The sequence below is a fragment of the Rhineura floridana genome, chromosome 9, assembly GCF_030035675.1.
Source record: "Rhineura floridana isolate rRhiFlo1 chromosome 9, rRhiFlo1.hap2, whole genome shotgun sequence".
In the NCBI taxonomy this organism is placed as follows: domain Eukaryota; kingdom Metazoa; phylum Chordata; class Lepidosauria; order Squamata; family Rhineuridae; genus Rhineura; species Rhineura floridana.
Window position 1 is genome coordinate 82873520 of NC_084488.1, and position 21476 is coordinate 82894995.

The window sequence follows — 21476 nt, forward strand, 5'->3', positions numbered from 1 at the left end:
TGGATTCTTACTTTGTTTTTAATACGTTGTGAGGTATTAGAGATCATGGTGTACATTTCATCAGTCAAAAGCAATAAAGTTGCAGTTAAGATATACATCTTTAAGATGCATTAAGGGATCACTAATCAGTATTCAATGATCTTGTGAATACACCCCCAATATATGGTAAACCTTGGACTCTTGGCCCCTTGTATCACAGCTTCTAGTACAAATCCTCATCCTAAAAGTATGTTGCACAAATCTGACACCCTGCAGATTTTTAATAATAATAATAATAATTAATTTATGCGTCGCCTATCTGACCAATGGCCACTCTAGGCGACTTACATGTGAAAAATTAAAACACAATACAAAATACAAAATAGAACAGTGCGACAGCAAAAGCAATAATAATACAGGGCATGAGGCATTTAATCATAGCATTTAGCCCTCCCCGGAAATCCCGAAGGCCTGTTGAAAGAGCCAGGTCTTTAAGGCTTTTCGGAAGACATTTAGGGAAGAGGCGTGCCATAGATCTTGTGGGAGGGAGTTCCAGAAGGTGGGGGCCGCCACTGAGAAAGCCCTCTCTCTAGATTTTTATTTCCTATTGTGTGTATGTGTATATACTGTGTACACATACACACAAAGTATACTTCACTACTATATATTATATGAAAGTGGTATTAGTGGTGGTATACATTATATGCAAGAAATGTATTTTTGTTCAAAGTAGAAAAGTCACTGTAAATGAGTCCTACAAAGTTATTAGTGGTGGTGTTAGAGTAACAATATTAAGCTTTTAGACTTAGAAGGGGGGTTAAAAATCTTTTGGAGCATGTTCACAAAATGCAGACAAGGTGTTATTTCTAAAAAAAAATCTCAGACATGAATACTTTTCCATTTGCTACTTGATTCTAAATGGAGTGACAGGCTGCAGTTGCTCAGAGATGAAGGAAAGGCATTCTGTTTAAGCTTAGTAGACCTCTTTTCTCTATATTTTTTGTGGGGGGCTACACACCCCAAGCGCAACAGTAATTCTAAGATATATAGATGTGTGCATGTACTATACTACTTAAACTACTGCAGGTGTGAGCAGAATTCAAGAATTCTGAGCATATTCTGAGCCTCAGTTTTGTTTTCAGTACCGGACATGAACTGAGCTCACAGGCTTTTCACACAGAAGCCCACTCTTGGTTACCCCCAGCTTTCTTCAGCAGCCTAATCTAAGTGGGAAAACCCATGTTGTTTTATCTATCTCAGAGTCAGACACCCTTGCCAGTCTACCACAGATCGCCTACCCGTAGTGATCTACCTTCTGCCCATCCCTGGATATCTGCATTATAATGCGTGCATTGATTTGCTGGTGGTAGTGATAATGAATTGCCCTAAAGCCAGAGGGGTGATGCAAGGAAAAGGTCTTGATCAACCTTTGTCTGGAATGCTTAGATCCTACAAAGGACTACGGTATGCAAAAAAGTATGAGCACAGGCGAGGAGAAAGGTAGCTAGCAGCAGCAGCAGGCCAAGTAAAGCTGGGGACCTAGGAATGATCAAAAGGATTGAGGGAAAGGGGGCACTGAGGAATCAGTTTAATATGAGAGGGGGGGAAATAAAGCAAATGAGACAAATCTGTAAAGGCAACCGTCTTGGAGTTTATTGCATTTTATATCCTTCTGCTCCCTGAAGTTACTCAGGACAGCATAGATTGTTCTTCCCACGACAACCCATTGAGGTAGACTAGGCACAGGGATAATCACTATGACTGATGAGAACCCTAATCTTCTGGGTGTAATTCAAATACTCCAACCACTACACCACAGTGGCTCCTCTCTTGATGTGTGAACTCACCCTTGGAATTTATTTTCAATGCCTGTCTTTGGTTTTAACCTATCCCACTAGCAAGAACATGGGAAATATATTCTGACCATATGTAGATCTCTGAAAACAATGGGTAGTATTTGAAAATGTGGTTCTTCAGTTGTCCCAATGAGTGAGAGGGTGTTGTCCAGACAAGACCCAAGAGGCTAAAATCCATTAGAAAGATTTATTTTAGATACATCAGTCAGCAGAAGACCAGTGAACATATTTGTTTATGAAAGATATGAGCCTAATAATATTAAACAAAAACCAACAGCACATTATACATGAATGAGTATTGAAGGGAGAAATAAGAAACAGTGTATGCCAATATTTTTATACGGAAAACCAAAATAGAATATGAATATGCAACCTATTAAACTTAACTCCCCCCAGAGAAACAATACACAAGATTAAAATTGGATGGAAATGGCCTTCAAGTCGATCCCGACTTATGGTGACCCTACGAATAGGGTGTTCATGGTAAGCAGTATTCAGAGGTGGTTTACCATTGCCTTCCTCTGAAGCTGAGAGGCAGTGACTGGCCCAAGGTCACCCAGTGAGTTTCATGGCTGTATGGGGATTTGAATCCTGGTCTCCCAGGTCCTAGTCCAACACCTTAACCACTACACCACACTGGCTCTCATAGATTAAAATTACAATTTAACTATTGCTGAATCCTACATTGGCCTAAACTCCACCAACCCTCTAGTAAAAGCTTGCTACATTACCTATGATCCTTTAGTTTAAGAGAACATAGCTACTAATCCAGAGTCAAATTCCTGATAGCAGACTCCTGTGGTTTAGATGCATGCTAGCAGAGATCAATTTGGTGCCCAGGATTTAGGATTCAGGAAAAAAATCCAAACAAAATTTGGTCAAGGTAAAAACAAAAGAAGAATATTTTAAAATGTAATAGTGAAGTATGAACCTCAGGAATAAAACAATCTGAGCTGCACAAAAAAGTAAATGGAAACTCACCACAGTAAAACTTAAACCAGTGTAAAATTATTACAAGCAACAAGAATAGAATCTAAACAAAAAGTTTTCTTAACTGTGTCTTTCAGAGAAGACTGAAGTTACAGCACAAAAAGGCATCAGGAAAAGCTGTGTAGAAAAAGGATGAAGCTAAGAGGGAGTCCAGAGGAAAAAAATGCCCTTTCCCTAACATCCCAGAAACCTTTTCCCAGACACACTGATTGATTCCTATTTCTTTGCCTCTTGGTCACAATTAAACTTGGTTATGGGATAAATACCTGCAGAAACAGTTTTCCATTGTTTTAGGGGTTGATGTGATCCCAAGCGTATTGGAGTATATGGAGTCTCATGAAGGTCCTCCAGTTGCTGCTAGCCACATGGAGCAACAAATCTTCTGCCATCTTCATACTGGTGCATTATCTTAGCTCTCAACTAAGGCCTTGCCAGTATTTCTGCTTCTCACACACTCAAGACAGAAAACATTTCTGCCCTCCAGATAGGCATTCGGGCCTATTTTTGTCATGAGCCAGAGTCTCTTGACCACAGTTTTCTTCCGTTCCATTCCACAGCTTCTAGGGTGATCACCTTCACTATGCATGCAGATTCACCCTAAAATTAAATGATAGTTCTGCTTCTACCCATAGAAATTAATGGATATGACTAACTGAGGTTCATGAATTTCAGTGGGTCAACTCTAGGATTTCCCCCCCAGAGTTACTCTTGAGGAAGTGAGATAGCAATGGGAACACAGTTTCTAGCTGTTGCTCAACAGAGGAAGAAGACACCAGGATAAAATACTTGAACTGGAACTACAAAGTTTTATTTATTTGCATCTGAATAGAGACAATTGTTTTAATCCCACTACAGGGTCTTAATTTACTTACATATGCTATTTATATATTTAAAGTATTTTACCCTTCTCTTCAGCAAATAAATAAATAAATAAATAAATCTCAGAGTAGGTCAGTTAAAATGACAATTGACAAAGGCAACATTGTTGATAACACAAACATCCAGTACTGGTAAACTAGTTTAAACAGCTAGTGTAATAAAAACTATTATCAGGAAATTAAATTGTCACCTGGGGATTTAATAAGACCGTAAGAGTCTATTGGATGAGGCTGAAGGTCCATCTAAACGAGCATCCTGTTCTCACAGTGGCAACCAGATCACAATCGGTGTTATGGTTTTGTTTTTAATCACACTACCTACATAAGTTAAACAGTTTATCAGTGCCAGAATGTTTGCGTTATCACCAAGACTGCCTTGTCAATTGTCATGGTAACTATTTTGCTTTCACGTTAATGATCGCCGCCTCTGCGTGTTACATTCCCCTCTCACTTCTCTCCATTCCGCTTCCTCAACTCACCTCCCTAGCAATTTAGGATTTCACTTCTTGCATCTAATGAAGTGCACTCTGATCCAGGAAAGCTTTTTATACCATTAATACGTTTTTGTTAGTATTTAAGGAGCCACAAGACCCTTCGTTGTTTTTATGCCAGATGTGTTCGTCTTTAACATGTTACGTGTTGCATCAGTTTCTCGCAGGATCAGTCCGTTTTCCTTCTCACACCAAGTACGCAGCGGGGGCATTCCTCCTTAGGTACCACTTGCCTCTTCCTTAGAATGCCTTTTAGACTTTCTTCACCAGCTGTAGTCTGGCAAGCTCTGAAGAATATATTTAACTAGATTGACAGCTCCTTCTTCAATCACAGGACGCGTTCAAAGCGAAACCCTCCTTCACGCCTTGACCAATTGAAGCCCGGAATTGGTAGAGGCGTACGTAGTCCTGCCGCGTTACCATGGTAATATAGGGCTGGGCAGCAGTGTAGGCTTCATTTTGAGAGGGGGGGGCAAGAACAACTTTGGGGACCCAGACGCCCTGAAAGTGGGGACCGGAAAAAACAGTTTGCTCTTGTTCGAACGCCGAAGGCTCGCAGCCATGGACCTGGGCCTCAACCGCGTGGATTATCTGCAGGTAGAACTGATGGGCGAGATGCATGTGTTGTCAGCCAGGGAATCCTCTTGCTTTGTCTCGCGCGGGAATGAGAACGTCGTTATTTTTCTCACCCCTTGCTGCTGTTGCAACTGCCGGGGTTGGGATTAGTACCTCATCTTCGATAATGCACTCCCATATGTCTTTAAGTGCTGTTCGACAGGCAAAAGTTCCACTGGTGATTTCGACTCTCCCTGAATATAGTGATGGGGAAAAACTTAACGTTTCCAGGATTTGCTTTGTAATAAAGGCAGAGGAGCCCTACCAGTATGAAAGGAAGATACAGGACTAATCTGGTTGCTTTAGAGAGGGCAGGATAACCTGTACCTCCCCCAGATGTTGCTCCCATTGATTCCAGTCAGCATATCTAATAGATTGGATGGGAATTGTAGTTGGGAAGTGGGCATAGTTCCTTATCCTCAGATAGGACTGGGAAAGTCTGCCTGAACCTGGAGAGCTACTGCCAGTCAGTGTCGACAGAGCTGAGCTTGATGGACCAATGGTCTGACTTGGTATAAGGCAGCTTCCTATATTCCTAGTTAGTTCAACATCTGGAGGAGTGCATGTTAGTCATCCCTGCTTCAGAGTAAATTTGCTTCTGCTGCCAATCCCTTTGCTTCTAGATGTGACCCACATGAAGAAACTGCTTTTGCATCCTAGTTTTTAAAAAAATATTATTAGTATTATTTCATCATCTTAGTCCTTCATCAACGGGGATGCTGCCAGACACAGTTCTCACCTGTTGCATTAAGAGAAGTAATGTGTAAAAGAAGTGAACTTTTTGAACTTCTGCAATAAGAGTGTGCAAGCTTTTAAGCTTCACTGAGGTTTTTTGTTGGATAGAGAGTGTGTCAGGCATTTGTCCTCAGTCTATTAAATGGAAATGCTTTGTACAATTCAGCTGTTGGATTGGTGTGGTTTTATGGCATTTTGCTTAACTAAAACTATTTTTCTAATTCTCAAAAGGTACCCTAAATGTTTGTTTAGGATTGGTGAATTGATTCCAATAATATGCATTATTGGCCTGTAGCAGCAGGATGGGGTAACTGTGATGCGTCTTTCCCTGGCTCTCCCTGTCAGGTTCCTACCTGCTTGTGGTTACTGCCTGTCACTAGGCACCACCAGGGACTCCACCAGTCCGGACCGCTCTCTCTTATGGTTTCTCTCCCCGCTCTAGCACAGATCTCAACAGATCCCCCTGCTAGGCAACCACCAGTAACGTCCCAATACTAGTATTCCCAGAGACTCTGAATACTGGTATTGTTATTCTCTTCACCGCTGCCACCATTTGTTACAGTTCCCCTTCAGCCTTGGTCATTACCTTACCCTCCCTTCTGGTCTGTGAAACCCCAGCCAAGGATCAGGCCTTTGGTAAACCAAATTAAGTATTTATTACAGATAACAAAGCTAACAAGATTAACAAGATTTCTTCTTAAGGCACATAAGCATATGGTTTTACTCAATACTAATCCGAACTCCACCTCCCTCCTGGTAAACAACTCTCTAAACCCCACCAAGCAACCCACTCAGTTCTCTTCTCCCCCCCCCCGATTCCACTCTCACTCTTCCTTTTATACATTCAGCCATTTTAAGCACTCAGCCAATCATCTTGCATTCTACTGCCCATTCACTCCCCCTCCTCTTTCACTCCACTTACCATGTATCTTCTAAAACAACAACACTTACCATATATACATTAATATAGGAACATCACAGTAACATCTCACCAATGCCAAAATTACTTGCTTTTATTATCAGATTTGTATTCCACTGTTCCAAAACCTGCTCACAATATTAATAAAATAAAACAGAAAAAGGTGGTAAAATACAACAAGAGAAGATCTTCCCCTGTTGCTCTCTCCCCACTCCTAGTTGACTCTCCTAAGTCAGTTGACCTTACATGGCTGCTCTGAAGACAGTCCAGATATCCAAGAGCAGGTGAATGATAGCGTCCTTGCATCTCTTCCTCCCCCTCGCTGGATCGTCATCTTGTAGCGGTGAGTGGGCTTGCGTGTTCCAATGAACCCTGTGAGTGATGCCGTTGGGAGTCATGTACTCCCAGCAGGGACACCCATGGCGGTAAGGTCAAGGGAGAGGAACCAGACAAAGAACGATCCAAGAAAGTCCTCAACGGCAGAACAGGCAGAGGATAACAATGTGTGTGTTACAACTGCTGTGAAGGCGGATGAAGGCTGCAGCAGATAAAGGACTTCCAGTCGTCATGGTACCCATGCCATTGGATCAAAGCCTTTTTCTGTCAAGACTGTGTATTGATTGTCATGCACTGATCTCCCCACATAAAACAAATTCACGCACAGACGTCTTCCATAACAAAAGTCCCATGGCGATTGGCAAATGGCGACGGGGGCAGGACTGTGAAATCCAGAAGCCCCTAGTCATAGTCTGGTACATCGGCGGTGGATACAGATTCAGATGGATCCATTGTTAAAGACTATATTTTGGAAGACAGTCTTACTCGGTCACGAGTGATCGCCAAGAAGAAGCATCTCTCCCTCTCCCGTAGTGCCATGGTTTGTGATGAAACCTAGTCAAAGTTTTTATTTGGTGGTGTAGTATTCTTTGGATTGGGTTGTAAAAGATTTTAGCAAACAAAATTTATTTTAAGCTATTGGATTTACTGAGTAGCCTAATCCTATTCATGTTTACTCTAAGTTCCGAGATCCATATGATTTACTGTGAACCTAAGTGTCCACAGAATTGCAGCCCCAAGTTTATGAATATTCAAACTCATAGAGGTGACCTTATATGAGGTTTGACACAATCTTAATTGTGTCAGCTTTCTTATTCTCACTCCTGTAAGCTCTCCACCTGTTGGCCTGTTTTCTCCATCTCTGCTATGTCCATATTTTCTGGTACAGTAGGGCCCTCCTTTTTGGCGGCCCGCTTTTTGGTGTTCCGCTAATACAGCGGCTTTCAATTACAGTAAGGCCCCACTCATATGGCGCTTGTTCCACTTTTACAGTGTTTTTTGGGCATCGGCCGCCATTCTATTGAATGAGTTCCGCTTTTCGGCGGGTTTCACTTTTAGGCGGGGGTCTGGAACATAACCCGCCGTATGAGTGGTGCCCTACTGTATATGGTTTCCTGTGCCTGGCAGGTATTTCCCTCTGTTGTGACACCTCCTTTTTCTTTGTAAGGGTGTTCCAGATGGGTGTTTATTGTGGGATTGGTCCTCTGAATGTAAGCAAGTTTATTAACATTGTAGTCATTAAAAAAACGACCTGTATTCCATTTAATCTGGATTTACCATTTCTGTGGATAATCCAGTAAATTTTGTAAAAATCACAACCTGTTGCCAATGACCTATTTGCAATATTAACCCACACATGCACATGCACTCTATATGTGCTCTAAAGTTAATCTTCTCTCTAGCTCATTGCCATCTTGTTTCAGTTTGTCACCTCTAGGTGAGACAGAAATAATAATTCCTCTTTAGGTGTTTGTTTACATGATTGATCTTGCTACACCTATTAATCTTCAGTGGCTGCTTGTTGAGAGTAGATCACAGCCACTTTGACTGAGTCTTGAATTTGTTTGCTTGAGTTCTGTATTGGTGTTCCATACAGCAATATGGTGTACCTGCTACTGCTTCTTTTTTTTACGTAACCTTTGGTTTCACTTTGATTAAAATAAACTCTTACCTGTTGTTGGTGTATATATTCATACCTACTTTGATGAATGCTTCTGATGAAACTGATGAGATTTTTAATCCAAAACATCCAGAGAACAATAGGTTTGGGGAAGCTGCTTGAGATGGTTTCATTTAGTTCACAGACAAAACACGAGCTGGTCAAAACTAACTTGCTTTCTTGCAGAGTTTCATAAACACATTGATAACCTGATGTATTAATTCAGGGCTTATTTCTCTGAACCTATGTACCCTTTGAGCTTCTTTTTCATGCATTGCAGTATATAGAGCTCAAATGATACACAAACACAGCAATAGTTCATGACAGCAATAATTGATAATAACACCTTTTGCATTTCATGATCCTTTGGTACTGCTATTTAGAGGTTTTTCTGTATCCGTTTGTGTAGTAATCGAAGATAACTTTTCATGCATCTGATAAGTGGGCTCTAGTCCATGAAAGCTTCTGCTACAATATCAATGCAATCCTATGCATGCTTTCTCAAATGTAAGCTCCATTGTGTTCAGTGAGGCCTACTCCCTAATAACTGTTTTATGACCATCTATAACAATTTATGACAACCATAGTGTGCTTTCCATAACCATAAGTATCACAGAACCTTCTTTTTAATTGACCAGTGTTAAAAACACTACATTTATTTATTTATTTATTAAATTTATTAGTTTACCAGCCACTCTGGGCGACGTACAACATAAAAACATATAATTCACATTAAAACCTTAAAATTCCAACAATAACACTAAAACCTAACCTGCCTCAAAAGCCTGCCTGAAGAGCCAGGATTTCAAGGTCCGTCGGAAGCTCATCATGGAGGGGGCATTACATGTACATTACATTGTACATTAGTACAACCTTTTGGAAAACATTCTCAACAGAACCTTAATCTGCTTTTTCGTATAAAACAGATGTTATTATTATTAATTATTATTATTATTGTTTATTTCTACCCCGACTTTTGGCCAAAAGGCCCTCAAGGCGGCGTACAAAAAATAAACACAAATATAAAAATATATCAATAAAAACAATACAATTTACAAAAACCAGCAGTTACATCCAATAAAAATACATTAACAAATTACAAAGCAAAAACTCACTCCTCTCTCTTCTTGGCCTTCTAAAAAAGGGGCCCAGGAGAAAAGATGGGAGGCAAACGCTCATCTCCAAATGGGCAGAGACACGTACAAAAGCAAGAAAAGTTTTACTAGAAGGAACAGAGAGAGGAAGCTGGCTCAGTAATGGTTGGCGAGAGAAATAGCAGTGGAGTTAATACCATCCTGGGAAACATATATCTCTGGCGAACCTTCCCAGTCTAGGTTCAAAGCATACTCTCCTCTGCGCTCCTGGTACATCTGATAGGCGAAGAAGCAGGACAAAGGCCTGAGGAGGAGGTGAAGATGGCCATGCCGGCGGCGCTGAAGCTGGTGGTGTCAAGCAGCAAGGAAGGGAATACAAGCTACTGCTTTTCCTGGGCAAAGGGAGTTTCTGTTGGAGCCACCTCTGGCGTATGATCCCAAAATCGTCCAACACTGGCCGGCACGGAAATCTCGCCCCATCGACTCCCTGCGCCTGCTGCAAGCCGAGCCCAAGCCAAGCGTGGCTCCCGCACTGCCTTCAAGGCCCCGGCCCCCTCTAACCTGCCTCTGCCGGGACTCCGCTGCAATGCAGTCTTATCTTTGGACATAAGAGCCAACTCCCAAATTTCCATTGGACCCTCATGTGGCGAAGTGCAGACAGAGGCAGCATCAGAGAAAAATTTGGACAGAGGGGTTCAGAGGGGGCAAAGTGCATTTTACGGGAGAATTTGTCCTACATGTTAACATAATTGCTTTGTATTGTGGTACATTACAATTCATTTTATAATACAGACTTGAAACAATAATAAAAAATGATTTTCTTTCCCAATTAGGTGAGTGTGACATCCCAGAAAACCATGAAGTTGCTCCCTGCATCAGGACGCAAAGGAACACAGAAGGTATAGAAATTTGTTAATATGAAATATTTTTATCTGGGGTGATTTACATACACAAATTGTACTATGATGACAAAATCATATAATACTCTTATTTTAAAAGCTTTCTTATCTGATTTAGGTATGGGATCCTCTGAGACATGGATAATGGTGATATGTTTTGGCCTCATAGTGTTCATTTTTCAAACCCTTGCTACCTTTCATAAAACTACAGCAGCTTGAGAAATAGATCTTATCTCTTAGCTTCCAGCGTGTAACATTTCAATAATACAGTATATTTCTCATAAACAGTGGGGTAGTTTGTTATTGTACAATTTTGTAATAAATAGATTGGGTCAATTTTATTTTGTGAGAATTCCAAAATTAAAATTAGGGCCCAATCTATAGACTGTCCATATTCAATAATATGCTTCCACACTGGACGATTTGCCCCTATGTCCCCACCCTGTAGATGGTTGGTATTGCTACTTTTGAAGTGTTTGGCTAGCAAAGGCATAAGCTGAAAAGTTTAACTAAAATTAAGTTTCTTAATTACTTTAATTTTTATGTGTGTGATTGATTATATCCTGCTAAGGATGCAGAGCCCATATGCATGCAGCTTGGTTGCTTTCCATATATTTAATGTGCAATATAAGTTAAACACAGAACTGGTTTGCATATAAAATTAAACCATAATTTAAAATAAACCATGGTTTATTTTAAAGAGCATGGGCACTTTGCTCCTCCCCTTCTTCTTACTCTGTCATGTTGGGGGAAAAACAAGCCAGAGTCTGACTTGTCATTATGTGCAAACCCACACTTGCGAGGGCTTGTAATTTGTTTCTCTCCAAACAAACCACAGGTGGAAGCCAAGGTTTGTTCTGAGAAGCTTACAATATAAGTGTTGATGGTGGATAAGATAACAGGGGAAAGATTGCAAAGGATGAATGTGACAAAAGTATTTATAAGTTATCTGAGTTGGGGATGAAGACTAAGGGTTAAATCAAAGGCAGCTGGGTTGGCTCCAAAGCGTGGCCAGGTGGGGCCCTGGCTGAGGGCTCCTGGGGCTACAGGGGCCCCTGAGGGGCCCTCTGCTCTCTTTCTGTGATTTGTGGCAGGATCGTTACCACAGATTGCATGGTGAGAGCTCTGGAGCTCCTGCTATTCCCTTGCTTCAACCTACCTTTCAGCTGTTGTGAGGTTGTGCGTGCAAAGCTGCCTTTAACCAAGATGGCGGTGAGGTTTCCCTAAGGGGCTGAAGCCTCTGCCGCCATCTTGGCTGATGGCACGCCGTTAGGGAAACCTCAGCCACCATCTTGGTTAAGGGCAGCTTGGTTAAGGGCAGCGCACACAACAGCTGAGAAAGGTAGTTTGAACCAAGGGAATGCCAGGAGCTCCGGGGCTCTCGCCGTGTGATCCATGGCAGTGATCCTGCCACGAATCATGGAAGGGGAGTTCCAGGGCCCGGGGCAGGCTTGTGCCCAAGGGCCCCAACATGTGTGGGACCGGCCCTGAAAGGCAGGTAGGTTTTCAAGAGGCTAAAGCCATGACAACTATTGGTCAGCATACAATAGGGATGGGATCTGTTGGCCAGTGCCAGTTCAAAAGCATTCCGTTGACCTAACAGGCAGGTATCAATTCGAGCTTGTTCTTTGTCTGCAAGTTGCTTTTACCAATCTGTTTTTCCCCCTTGGAAAACAATTGATATTAGTATCAGTATTTTGAAAGGAAATATAGATACATTGAAGAAATGGTGATACAAATATCAATATTAGTATCAATATTTTAGGTGCAGATTAAAAAAAAAGTTTCCAAAAATAGCAGTGGGAAATCACTACATAAAAACCCAATCTGCAGTGATAGGGAATATCTGAGTTAATGGAAAATTTGGTACCGAATTGGGCAGAATTCTAGCATATCCCTAGCATACAATAGGAAGTAAGAGCAAAAAGATAAGTAGCAAGGCCACAGAGAAATTTAAAGATAAGGACAATTAGTTTGTGCTAGAAGGCAGAAATCACTGTAGGAATTTGAAGATTGGTATTGCATGGTCTGAACTACAAAAGAGGTGGATAATTTGGCATCATAGTTTTAGACAGAGGTAGAAAGAATTGTGATGTGGGAAGGCTACAGAAAAAAAGGTGGTATTAGTCAAGGCAGGTCATAATTGGAGATTTGGAGTTTTTACAGAGAGGATACAGGAAACGAAAATGATTTTTGCAGTGTTGGGAATGCAACATGATTTGATGGCAGACTGCATATGGGAAAGAAAGGACAGGCAAAATTCAAATGTAAAGCTAAAGCTTTGTTTGATCAACAGGCAGAATGATGGTGATGTTGATGGATGCGAAGAGTAATTGAGGGGAAGGTAGCTTGGGAAGAAAAAGGAGATTGAATCTTGGGCATATTGCGTTTGAGACAGTAATGAGATCCAACATGAAATATCATATAGACGTTTGGTTGAGAAATTGTATAGAAGGGAGGAACTCTAGTTTAGAGATACTGATCTGTAATCATTTTAAGTAAATAGAAATTTATTTTGAACTCCTGAAGGAGTAATGTAGACATGGCTTCTTATTACTTTACTTTTAAGGTTGTCATTGGAGATCATGATGGTGTTATTACCTGTTTTGGTATCAAAAAAGGAGAAGCTGTGGTAAGTCACCTAGTTTGTGTACATAGTTTTTACTTAATTCCTTGCTAATGAAAACTTAGTTTACAAATGACATATGAACTTATTTAAAGCTGCTTATGGTATGCATTGGCTTGGGAAAAACATATTTGTGTTTTATTCTAGATATTTTCAGTATAAAGGAGTACAATCTAGAGCTATGGATGTAATGTTCACTGTAGTAATCTTGAAGTAGCTGTTCTCCACAGAATCCTCAAATGCCTTTTTAAATAGCAGTTATATCTATTAACGTTGAGTGAACTTGTTACTGAAAAAGAAGGATCTAGCACCATAATCTATGGCTCTGCTATGTTCAGATTGTTGTTGTTATTTAATTATTATTATCTGAATTAATTTAATTCAGAAGCTTCACCTGGTGCAGAGTGTTGCTGTACATCTTGTGACAAGAATGTGAAAGCATGAATACTTTCAGTTTGTACTTCAGCAATTGCACTAGCCATGTGTGAGCTTTCAGGCACAATTCAAAGTACTGGAATGTGAATTGCAGTTCACTTAGCTACATGGCTACAGAGGGCATAATTTGCCTAATATTAGGGGGAACTTAGGGTGTGTGAATTTCATTAAGGGCTCCTCTCCCCCACCTCCATTATTCAAGTCCTGGTGCTGGAGTTCACCTACAAAAGTCTTTCCTTTCAGGGTCATGATAATTTCTCAGAGAGATAATTTCTCTCTCTGTATATATTTCCCCTCTCCCATTAATATAAGACACTGAGGTCAGGCTCTGGGTGACTTCACTAAGCAGAGTTTGTTCTGTGTGATGCTATAGCAGGATGCTCTTAGCTGTGACCTTGGTATTAGGGAATACACTATGAAACCCACTGGTGTCCATTCAATAAAATATGTAAGGCCTTCCTGTAAAAGGCTTTTAGATATGAGCTCTAGTTTGTTCAGCTTTAATTGTTGACTTTTTATTAGCCAGGTTTTGGGACATTTTACAATTGTGTGTATGATTTTTTGATAATCAACATTTTAATATTTAAACCATATAGGGTTTGTGTTCATTAATTCAGTGGGTCTACCCTGAGTTGGACTAGTGTTGAATATCACCCACATAGTATGAAATCATAAAAAGTAATTTTCAAAATACATATATTATGTGTTTAAAATTATATTACGTTTTGTTTTGTGATGACACTGAATGTTATTTTTCTACTTTTTTGTAGCCAGTATTCAAGACCTTGCCAGGGGAAAAGATTGCAAGGCTAGAACTGGGAGGTGCTCTTAATACACTCCAGGAGAAAATTTTTGTGGCCGCAGGATCTGAGGTTAGAGGATTCACAAAGAAAGGGAAACAGTTCCTTGCATTCAACACCAACCTCACTGAGAACATCAAAGCTATGTATGTATACTGAAAATCACATTTGTAGTACTTAGATGGATTACTCTCATTAAGCTGATCTTATAATGAGTGAATCAAAGAGTTGTTATATTTTAATGTTCTTTTTAATAATCATTTTATGTATTCTAATACTCTTTGTTTGCCCTGAATCTTATCTTAAATTTTATTTTTGTGTGGGTCTGTGTAAAGGACTGGTTTCCATCCTACACTTATACAATCAGCATTTTTGGAAATATATATTTTTTGTGTTACTATAGACAAATACTACTGCAATCAGTAACCAAACAGTTGTTGTTATGCAACCGTATATACAACACTTGTCTTGCGACATGCAACTAAATGCAATTTAACTTTGCTAAAATTATGTTATGTAGTTGGAGTCAAATAATAGTTTTTAAGCAAGTTGAAAGAATGATAGAAGCATTATTACCATGATACATACACTTATTTGGGAAGTAGCCGTAGCTCAGTGGTAGAGCACATGCATTGCCTACAGAAAATCCAAGGTTCAATCCCTAGCATCTCTAGATAGGGCTGGTGGAGACCCCTCCTTGAGACCCAGGATTGCTGTTGCCAGTCATTGTTGACAGTCTTGGGCTAGAAGGGGCAATGGTCTGATTCAATATTAGGCAGCTTCCTATGTGTTCCATTTCCTAGGGTATGGTCAGAAGGCACATAAAGCAACTAACTTGCTCTAGGTAAGCTGGTCTGGGTCTGGTCAGTACTTGAATGGAAGGCCTCCTGGAAGGCATATGCATGCCACCTTGAGTCCTATGATAGAATAAAAGGGGGATACAAATATAAGGAAATAAAAATTTAAAAATTATTTTGTCCTGCTGTCAAACAGGTCAGCTCAGTCAAAAGAGGATCTGCAAGTTTATGAATCACTTTAACACCCATTTAATACTAGCTGCAACAGTATAATTGGTGTATGTAGCATGGGCATTGGTGCTTCTTTCAGTTACTGAAAAACTGTGATCCGTCTCCAAAAATATATTGGTATTAGGAACCATGGTCTTCTACAATAAAGAAGAAACTAATTGAATTAACATATTCTTCACTTGTACCAATTTACATTCAGAGCCAAACTATAAGTATTTAGATGTTAGAATTTACTAAACCTTACATCTTTTTTCTGAATAGTTGAAAGCAGTGTTTTATCCACAAAATGACCATGGGAATAGGCTGTTAGAAAGTGGCTTGCCAAATGCAAAACAATCGGCATCATAAGTGAGCAGATGCTTGATTCTAGGTTTTTCACAGCCAAACCCAATGGTCCCCCGGTTACTGCACTGTAGCGATATAGGGAAAAACATGATTCTGTTTTTGTTTCTACTCAAGGCCTTTATATTCTCCAGACTCTCTCTAGTCTTCTTTAGTCTTGCCTTAATGCTGTGTAATCAATGGAATATTATATTTTTGCTGTTCTTAATCTACCTGTCATAATATCACTGAATGACTGCTACTTAGCAAAGCTACTTAGAATGTAAATAATAACTCTTGAAGAGATGGAATATCCTTAAGAATTTAAAAACAAAATTTTGTCAAGAATGTTTTATATATAGTTTCAAAAGCAATAAAGATCTCTTGTAAGCATGCACTTGTAATTACATTCATACGGTATCTCTTGTATAGATGAGCTAACAATATAATTTCTAGAACAATATTGTATTGATTGAATACCTAAAAATGTCTGGAAGATCATTATAACTTGGAATATAACTCAGATAGAAGCCATACACTGAAATAAGGAAATGATTAAAAGCAGTGTTCTGCAGCAATAGATCCTATATTACACAGAAGAGCAAGTAAAATTCATTGTGATGTCTAGTATTTAAGAGCCGTTTAATTCTGCTAGTCTCCTGTTGTTGTTAATTAGATTTATATCCCACCCTTCCTTCCAGTAGGAGCCCAGACCAAACTGCAGTCCAAATCTGTTCTTCTGAATTAGCTGCTTGGGAGGCTAAACTATGCATTTCATGGAAATGTGTATAATGGTAGCTCAATGGCCATTTGAAAAGAAAAATGTTTCTGTTGGAGGTGACTAGGAAAGGAGAAATTGGAGAAAGAACACTTAATGTTTTTGCCCACCACTGCTGATCACCCCTGGTGGTTTTTCCCTAATCCCAAATACACATTAGAAACCTGGGGTAGGGGTTGCTGTCTTGGGGAGGACGTGGTGTGGGGAAGAGATTACTTTTCTGCTCCTTATCACCCCCAATGAAAGTGACTTTATTTCTTCTAGAACAGTTCCCAGGCTACTGTTTAAAAACATTTATGTACAGTAATACCTCAGTTAACAAATCCTCCAGGAAAGAAGCTCTTTTTAACAAAGTCTTTTTTGGATGCGGGGTGTGTGAGGGGTGGGCATAGTCAGAATGTGGCTCTTTGTCTACTGGATTGTGGCTGCTCCAGGCAGCTACCTCTTGCATGGCTAGAATGGTGCTCCTTGTTAGGTGGTGCAGACACCTCCACAGTAAACAGTGCTTTGGGTGCCTGTTTGAGTGTAGGGGAGGATGGCATAGAGAGAGAGAGAGAGAGACCAAACACAGGGTGATGGTGGTGGTTGTCCCTTGGCTGCCCCTCACCTGTCTCCTCAGGTGTACAGAAAGGAGAACTGTGCTCAAAGCTTTAGATTGCTATAGCAAGATGCTACATGATAAAAGAAAAAAGGCAAGACCGGCATCCCTGGATGCATTTTGGAAGAACCCTTCAAGTAGTCTGTATGCAAGGCTTACCTTATTTGGTTTCATTTCAGACATGCTTATTGTTAGTTCTGAATAAAATGTTTGCTGAAATATGTTGAGCTACTCTTCTTTTGGGTGTTGTAGGAACCTATCCTTATTCTTTCCATGTTATTACTATCTCTTGGACCAAAATTTCTGTTAAAGAAGTAAAGTTGAGGAACACACATGTGCTTTGTTAACTGATGTATTATTTGGGCCTAAGTGACTGTATAATCTTAACAAAGTATCATGCAGAAACAGCTTATGCACAGAGATGGTAGTTAAAATATTTTAATTTTTGGTGATAATGATGGGGAGATAGTATTGATTATTACTATTATCATTTTAGGCATATATCTGGATCAGATCTCTTTCTTGGTGCAAGCTATATCTATAACCATTACTGTGACTGTAAGGACCAGCATTACTACCTATCAGGAGATAAAATCAATGATGTTCTCTGTCTTCCAGTAGAGAAACTGTCTTGCATTACACCAGTACTGGCATGTCAAGATAGAGTTCTTAGAGTTTTGCAGGTATACCTTATTTAACTACTTGCCATTATGGTATATTGATAGTAATTAAGAAAAATAGCCAGTAGATACATAGTAAGTCTGTTTCATGAAACGGGGGTATATTATCTATTTTAATCTTATTTTGAGATATTTATTCCAAATATTTCGGCCTTCTGAAAATCCTGTTGGAGAGGGTCATCCAATAACTGGTAAACTCAAAGATGCTTGGTTGAGCCTCAAACTGTCACTTTTTGGTACTTGTGGGGCTGCTCTTCTGTCCTTTCACAACAACCCTGAAATTGGGCCAGTAACCTTTTCTTCTCATATTCAGTGTTAATAGATTATTGGTGTTAATGGGCTTGGCAATGGATCATGACTGGTGTGGATAAAATGGATTAGTTCCTAGGTATAATCCATTCCTAAAGACAGGAAAATAATACTGCTTTTTAGAGAGCTCTGCTTTTACATCTCTTTCCTTTCCTTCTAAATTAAAATGGAAAAAAAAGTCAAGGATTGGGGCTTAACAACATTTCTACTTCATTTTCTTGAGGGGTCAGATTTGCTATATGAACTGGAAGTCCCAGGTCCACCTGCTGTTCTGGCTTTGAACAATGGAAATGGTGGTAAGTAGAATTTATTGGCTCATTTAATTTTAATTAAAAGAATATGGATTTTAATTAATAATTCATATAGTCTAGGACTTGATACCAGCTCCTAGTGTTAATATTAGGAGACTGTTGGCCAGAGGGATAGGTTTATGTCCTGACCATCAAGAACAAACATTCAAAACTGAAGGATTGTTGAAGTAACCACAGTAACTCCAACCTCCCCCCCCCCCCCAGCTGAACTGGTGCTGTGTGAAGAATCCCCGTGGACGGAGCTGTGTAATGGCATAGGGACAACCCATTATTTGCTTATCACAATTTCTTATATAATAAAGCAAATTAGCAAGGGGGGTTGTCATAATCTCTTTGAGATTTTTTCACCAGCCAGCATTAAAGAAAATACTTCAGAATTCTGAATTTCATAATATTTTTGCAGAATCTTACTAAAAAAGCTAATACTAATTTTAATTTCTTTTATTAGGTGAATCTGGTGAAGAAGTTTTGTTTGGGACATCTGATGGTAAAATTGGTCTGGTAGAGGTATCTGGTGTTTCTCCAGTGGAAAAGTGGAAAATTGAAAATGAAAAAAAAAGAGGTGGTAGGTATTTCAAGAGTTTTCTTCCAGATCATAGTTACTCCATATCTGGTACAGTTTGAAAGAAACTGACAACTCTCTTTATTACTATGGTTTACATGTTGCATTGTCCAAGAAAAAATACCAGATTTATTATCATCTTTGAAAGACACATGAATTTACCATCAGTTCAAACATACAATTTGGTTATGGTGCTTATATTTATATTTAAATATATGTAAAAGAGAGAGAGTAGCTATGTTTTTGTGTTGGGGATTTTTTTTTGTTTACCAATAATCAACATTGAATGAAAGCATCTGTCATCCATACAGGCAACATACAAGAATCTATGTAGAAGCCAAATTACGGTGCTATAAATTGTATGCTATTAAAAAGGACCAAATTTACCTGCTTCTATTTTCCCAGCTGCAAAGCTACAAACAGAATCCATCAGGCCTGTCGACCTTGTCCACTTGACCCCCGTTCAAGTGGGTAAATTTACAGCCAGCTTCTCCATTTTTTCTTGATTAGACTTTGATGAGAAAATAAAAAATACAAATGAGGCAAGTCTGATTACAGTTCTTAATATTCAGTCAGTCTTGTTCTTGATTGTGGTGTCCCACCAGAGAATAAACAAACAATAAATAAAAAGGACAGTAATACAAAAGAACAATCAAAACCAGGAGGAAAACTTGGAGGCAACCTGAGGGATGGCAATGCTGTTTTAGAATAACACAACTGTATACAAGTGTGATCCTAATTAATAAAGTAATGTTTCTGATTGGTGAAACTTCAGTATGAAAGTAAACATGGAGAATTAACATTGCATCAACTTGAGAGATACTCTTTCACAAGTATTTCTTATTAGTATACTTACATGACAGAGTGAGGATGAGAAGAAGCTGGTGTGCATTGTCTGGACCATCCCACTAGTCAGTTTAGAAAATGATTCTTCACCCTGTGAGCACTACATGTTTCCAGGACTACATTTTTACATTTATTTTTCCAAATCTTAATGTTATGGCTTGCAGAGTACCCTTACAAATTATTATGTGTCATCAGGTTTCAAACTAATACTAGTGAGTATGACCAGTTTGCAATTTTTGTGGCATATCTTGCCATATGCACTCTGGAAGGGGACACCAGTATACACATGGCCCATGTTGCATGTTGGTGCACAGAGTAACCAGCCAGCAATGCCTTATGGTAATATTTAGTTTGAGATTGTTTTTATAAATTCTGTACTTTATTATTACTGGAGTGAAATTTCTATCTATCAGAACATCAATTCCACCTAGTATGTAACTGTTGTTCATAGAGAGCTTTTAACATTTTCAAAAGCTAGTAATAATATAGTAACTCCTGTGAGGAACTGCAGTTGATTTCATTCCAGGTCAGGTAATGGTCAGTTATTAACACCATTTTATATTTATAAAAGGTGAAGGGCCATGGTTCAGTGGCAGAACATCTGCAATGTATGCAGGAAGTCCCTGGTTCAATCCCTAGCATCTTCAGGAAGGGCCAAAACTCTGAAGAGCCACTGCTAGTCAATACTGATCTAGACAGACCAGTGTGACTCAGTATGAGGCAGCTTCCTAGGTTCTTAAAAATACTTGTATATTGCCAGTGAGATTTAAACATGATATTAGTCAGTTTGATGTAGATACATGCTTCATGTCCTGTTTTTCAGGCATTTTATGTATGGCTAGCTTTGACATTTTGGGAGATGGAGTTAAAGAATTGCTCATTGGTCGCGATGATGGCATGTTAGAAATCTATAACTTTGAATATGCAAAGAGCCCTGTTCTCAGATACGAATATGTAAGTTTATTAATGACTGCCTCACATAAGAGGAAGTTTTCATAATATTTTTTCTTTCAAATAAAAATGCTTTGTCTCGGATATGAATATGTAAGTTTATTCACTACTGCCTCATGCAGTTATTGAATTATTCCTGAGAGAGCACAAGGGTCAAATGTGATGCTGTAGAAAATGTAAAGTGCCATTGGGATTTTTTAGCACATTTATATTCCAGCTTTCTACAACATAGAACTCAAAGCGGCGGATGTGGGGTTCCCAGGTCCCCTGTCCATGCACTGACCGGACACAGACCTACTTAGCTTCAGCAAGGTGGCTGCACAGTGTGCCCTCAGACCATGCCCTGGGACATTTAAATAGTGAATTTCTGGGAAGTAATGAGAGAAAGTTTGGGCATATATATTTCACAGGAATGAAACTGGAAGCAGATCATACATGTCTCTAGATGTAACAGTCCTCCTATTAGGCTGTTCACATTGTCCCCATGAGACAATTTAGGAAGTCAGTGATTTGAAATTGTTCATTATTAAGGATTAGGTTTCCTTTTAGTTACTTGGAGAGCCAGTGTGGTGTAGTGGTTAAGGTGGTGGACTACAACCTGGGAAACCAGGGTTCGAATACCCACACAGCCAGAAAGCTCACTGGATGACCTTGGGCCAGTCACTGCCTCTTAGCCTCAGAGGAAGGCAATGGTAATCCCCCTCTGAATACAGTTTACCATGAAAACCCTATTCATAGGGTCACCATTAGTCAGGATCGACTTGAAAGCAGTCCATTTC

General features: G+C 39.6%; 1 protein-coding gene across 2 annotated transcripts in view; it reads left to right on the forward strand.

Moving 5' to 3' along the window:
* The first annotated feature begins 4503 nt into the window (after positions 1 to 4503).
* BBS7 (Bardet-Biedl syndrome 7) overlaps positions 4504 to 21476 on the forward strand; it is a 37346-nt gene continuing 20373 nt past the window's right edge. The window contains exons 1-8 of one of the 2 annotated variants that reach the window (XM_061585198.1): positions 4504 to 4791; positions 10387 to 10452; positions 13022 to 13084; positions 14284 to 14459; positions 17535 to 17721; positions 18251 to 18323; positions 18787 to 18903; positions 20570 to 20700. In XM_061585198.1, the coding sequence (XP_061441182.1) occupies positions 4756 to 4791; positions 10387 to 10452; positions 13022 to 13084; positions 14284 to 14459; positions 17535 to 17721; positions 18251 to 18323; positions 18787 to 18903; positions 20570 to 20700 (849 nt within the window). In that variant the 5' untranslated portion in view covers positions 4504 to 4755. The remainder of the gene's footprint in view (positions 4792 to 10386; positions 10453 to 13021; positions 13085 to 14283; positions 14460 to 17534; positions 17722 to 18250; positions 18324 to 18786; positions 18904 to 20569; positions 20701 to 21476) is intronic. The other variant, XM_061585197.1, reaches the window with a different exon arrangement.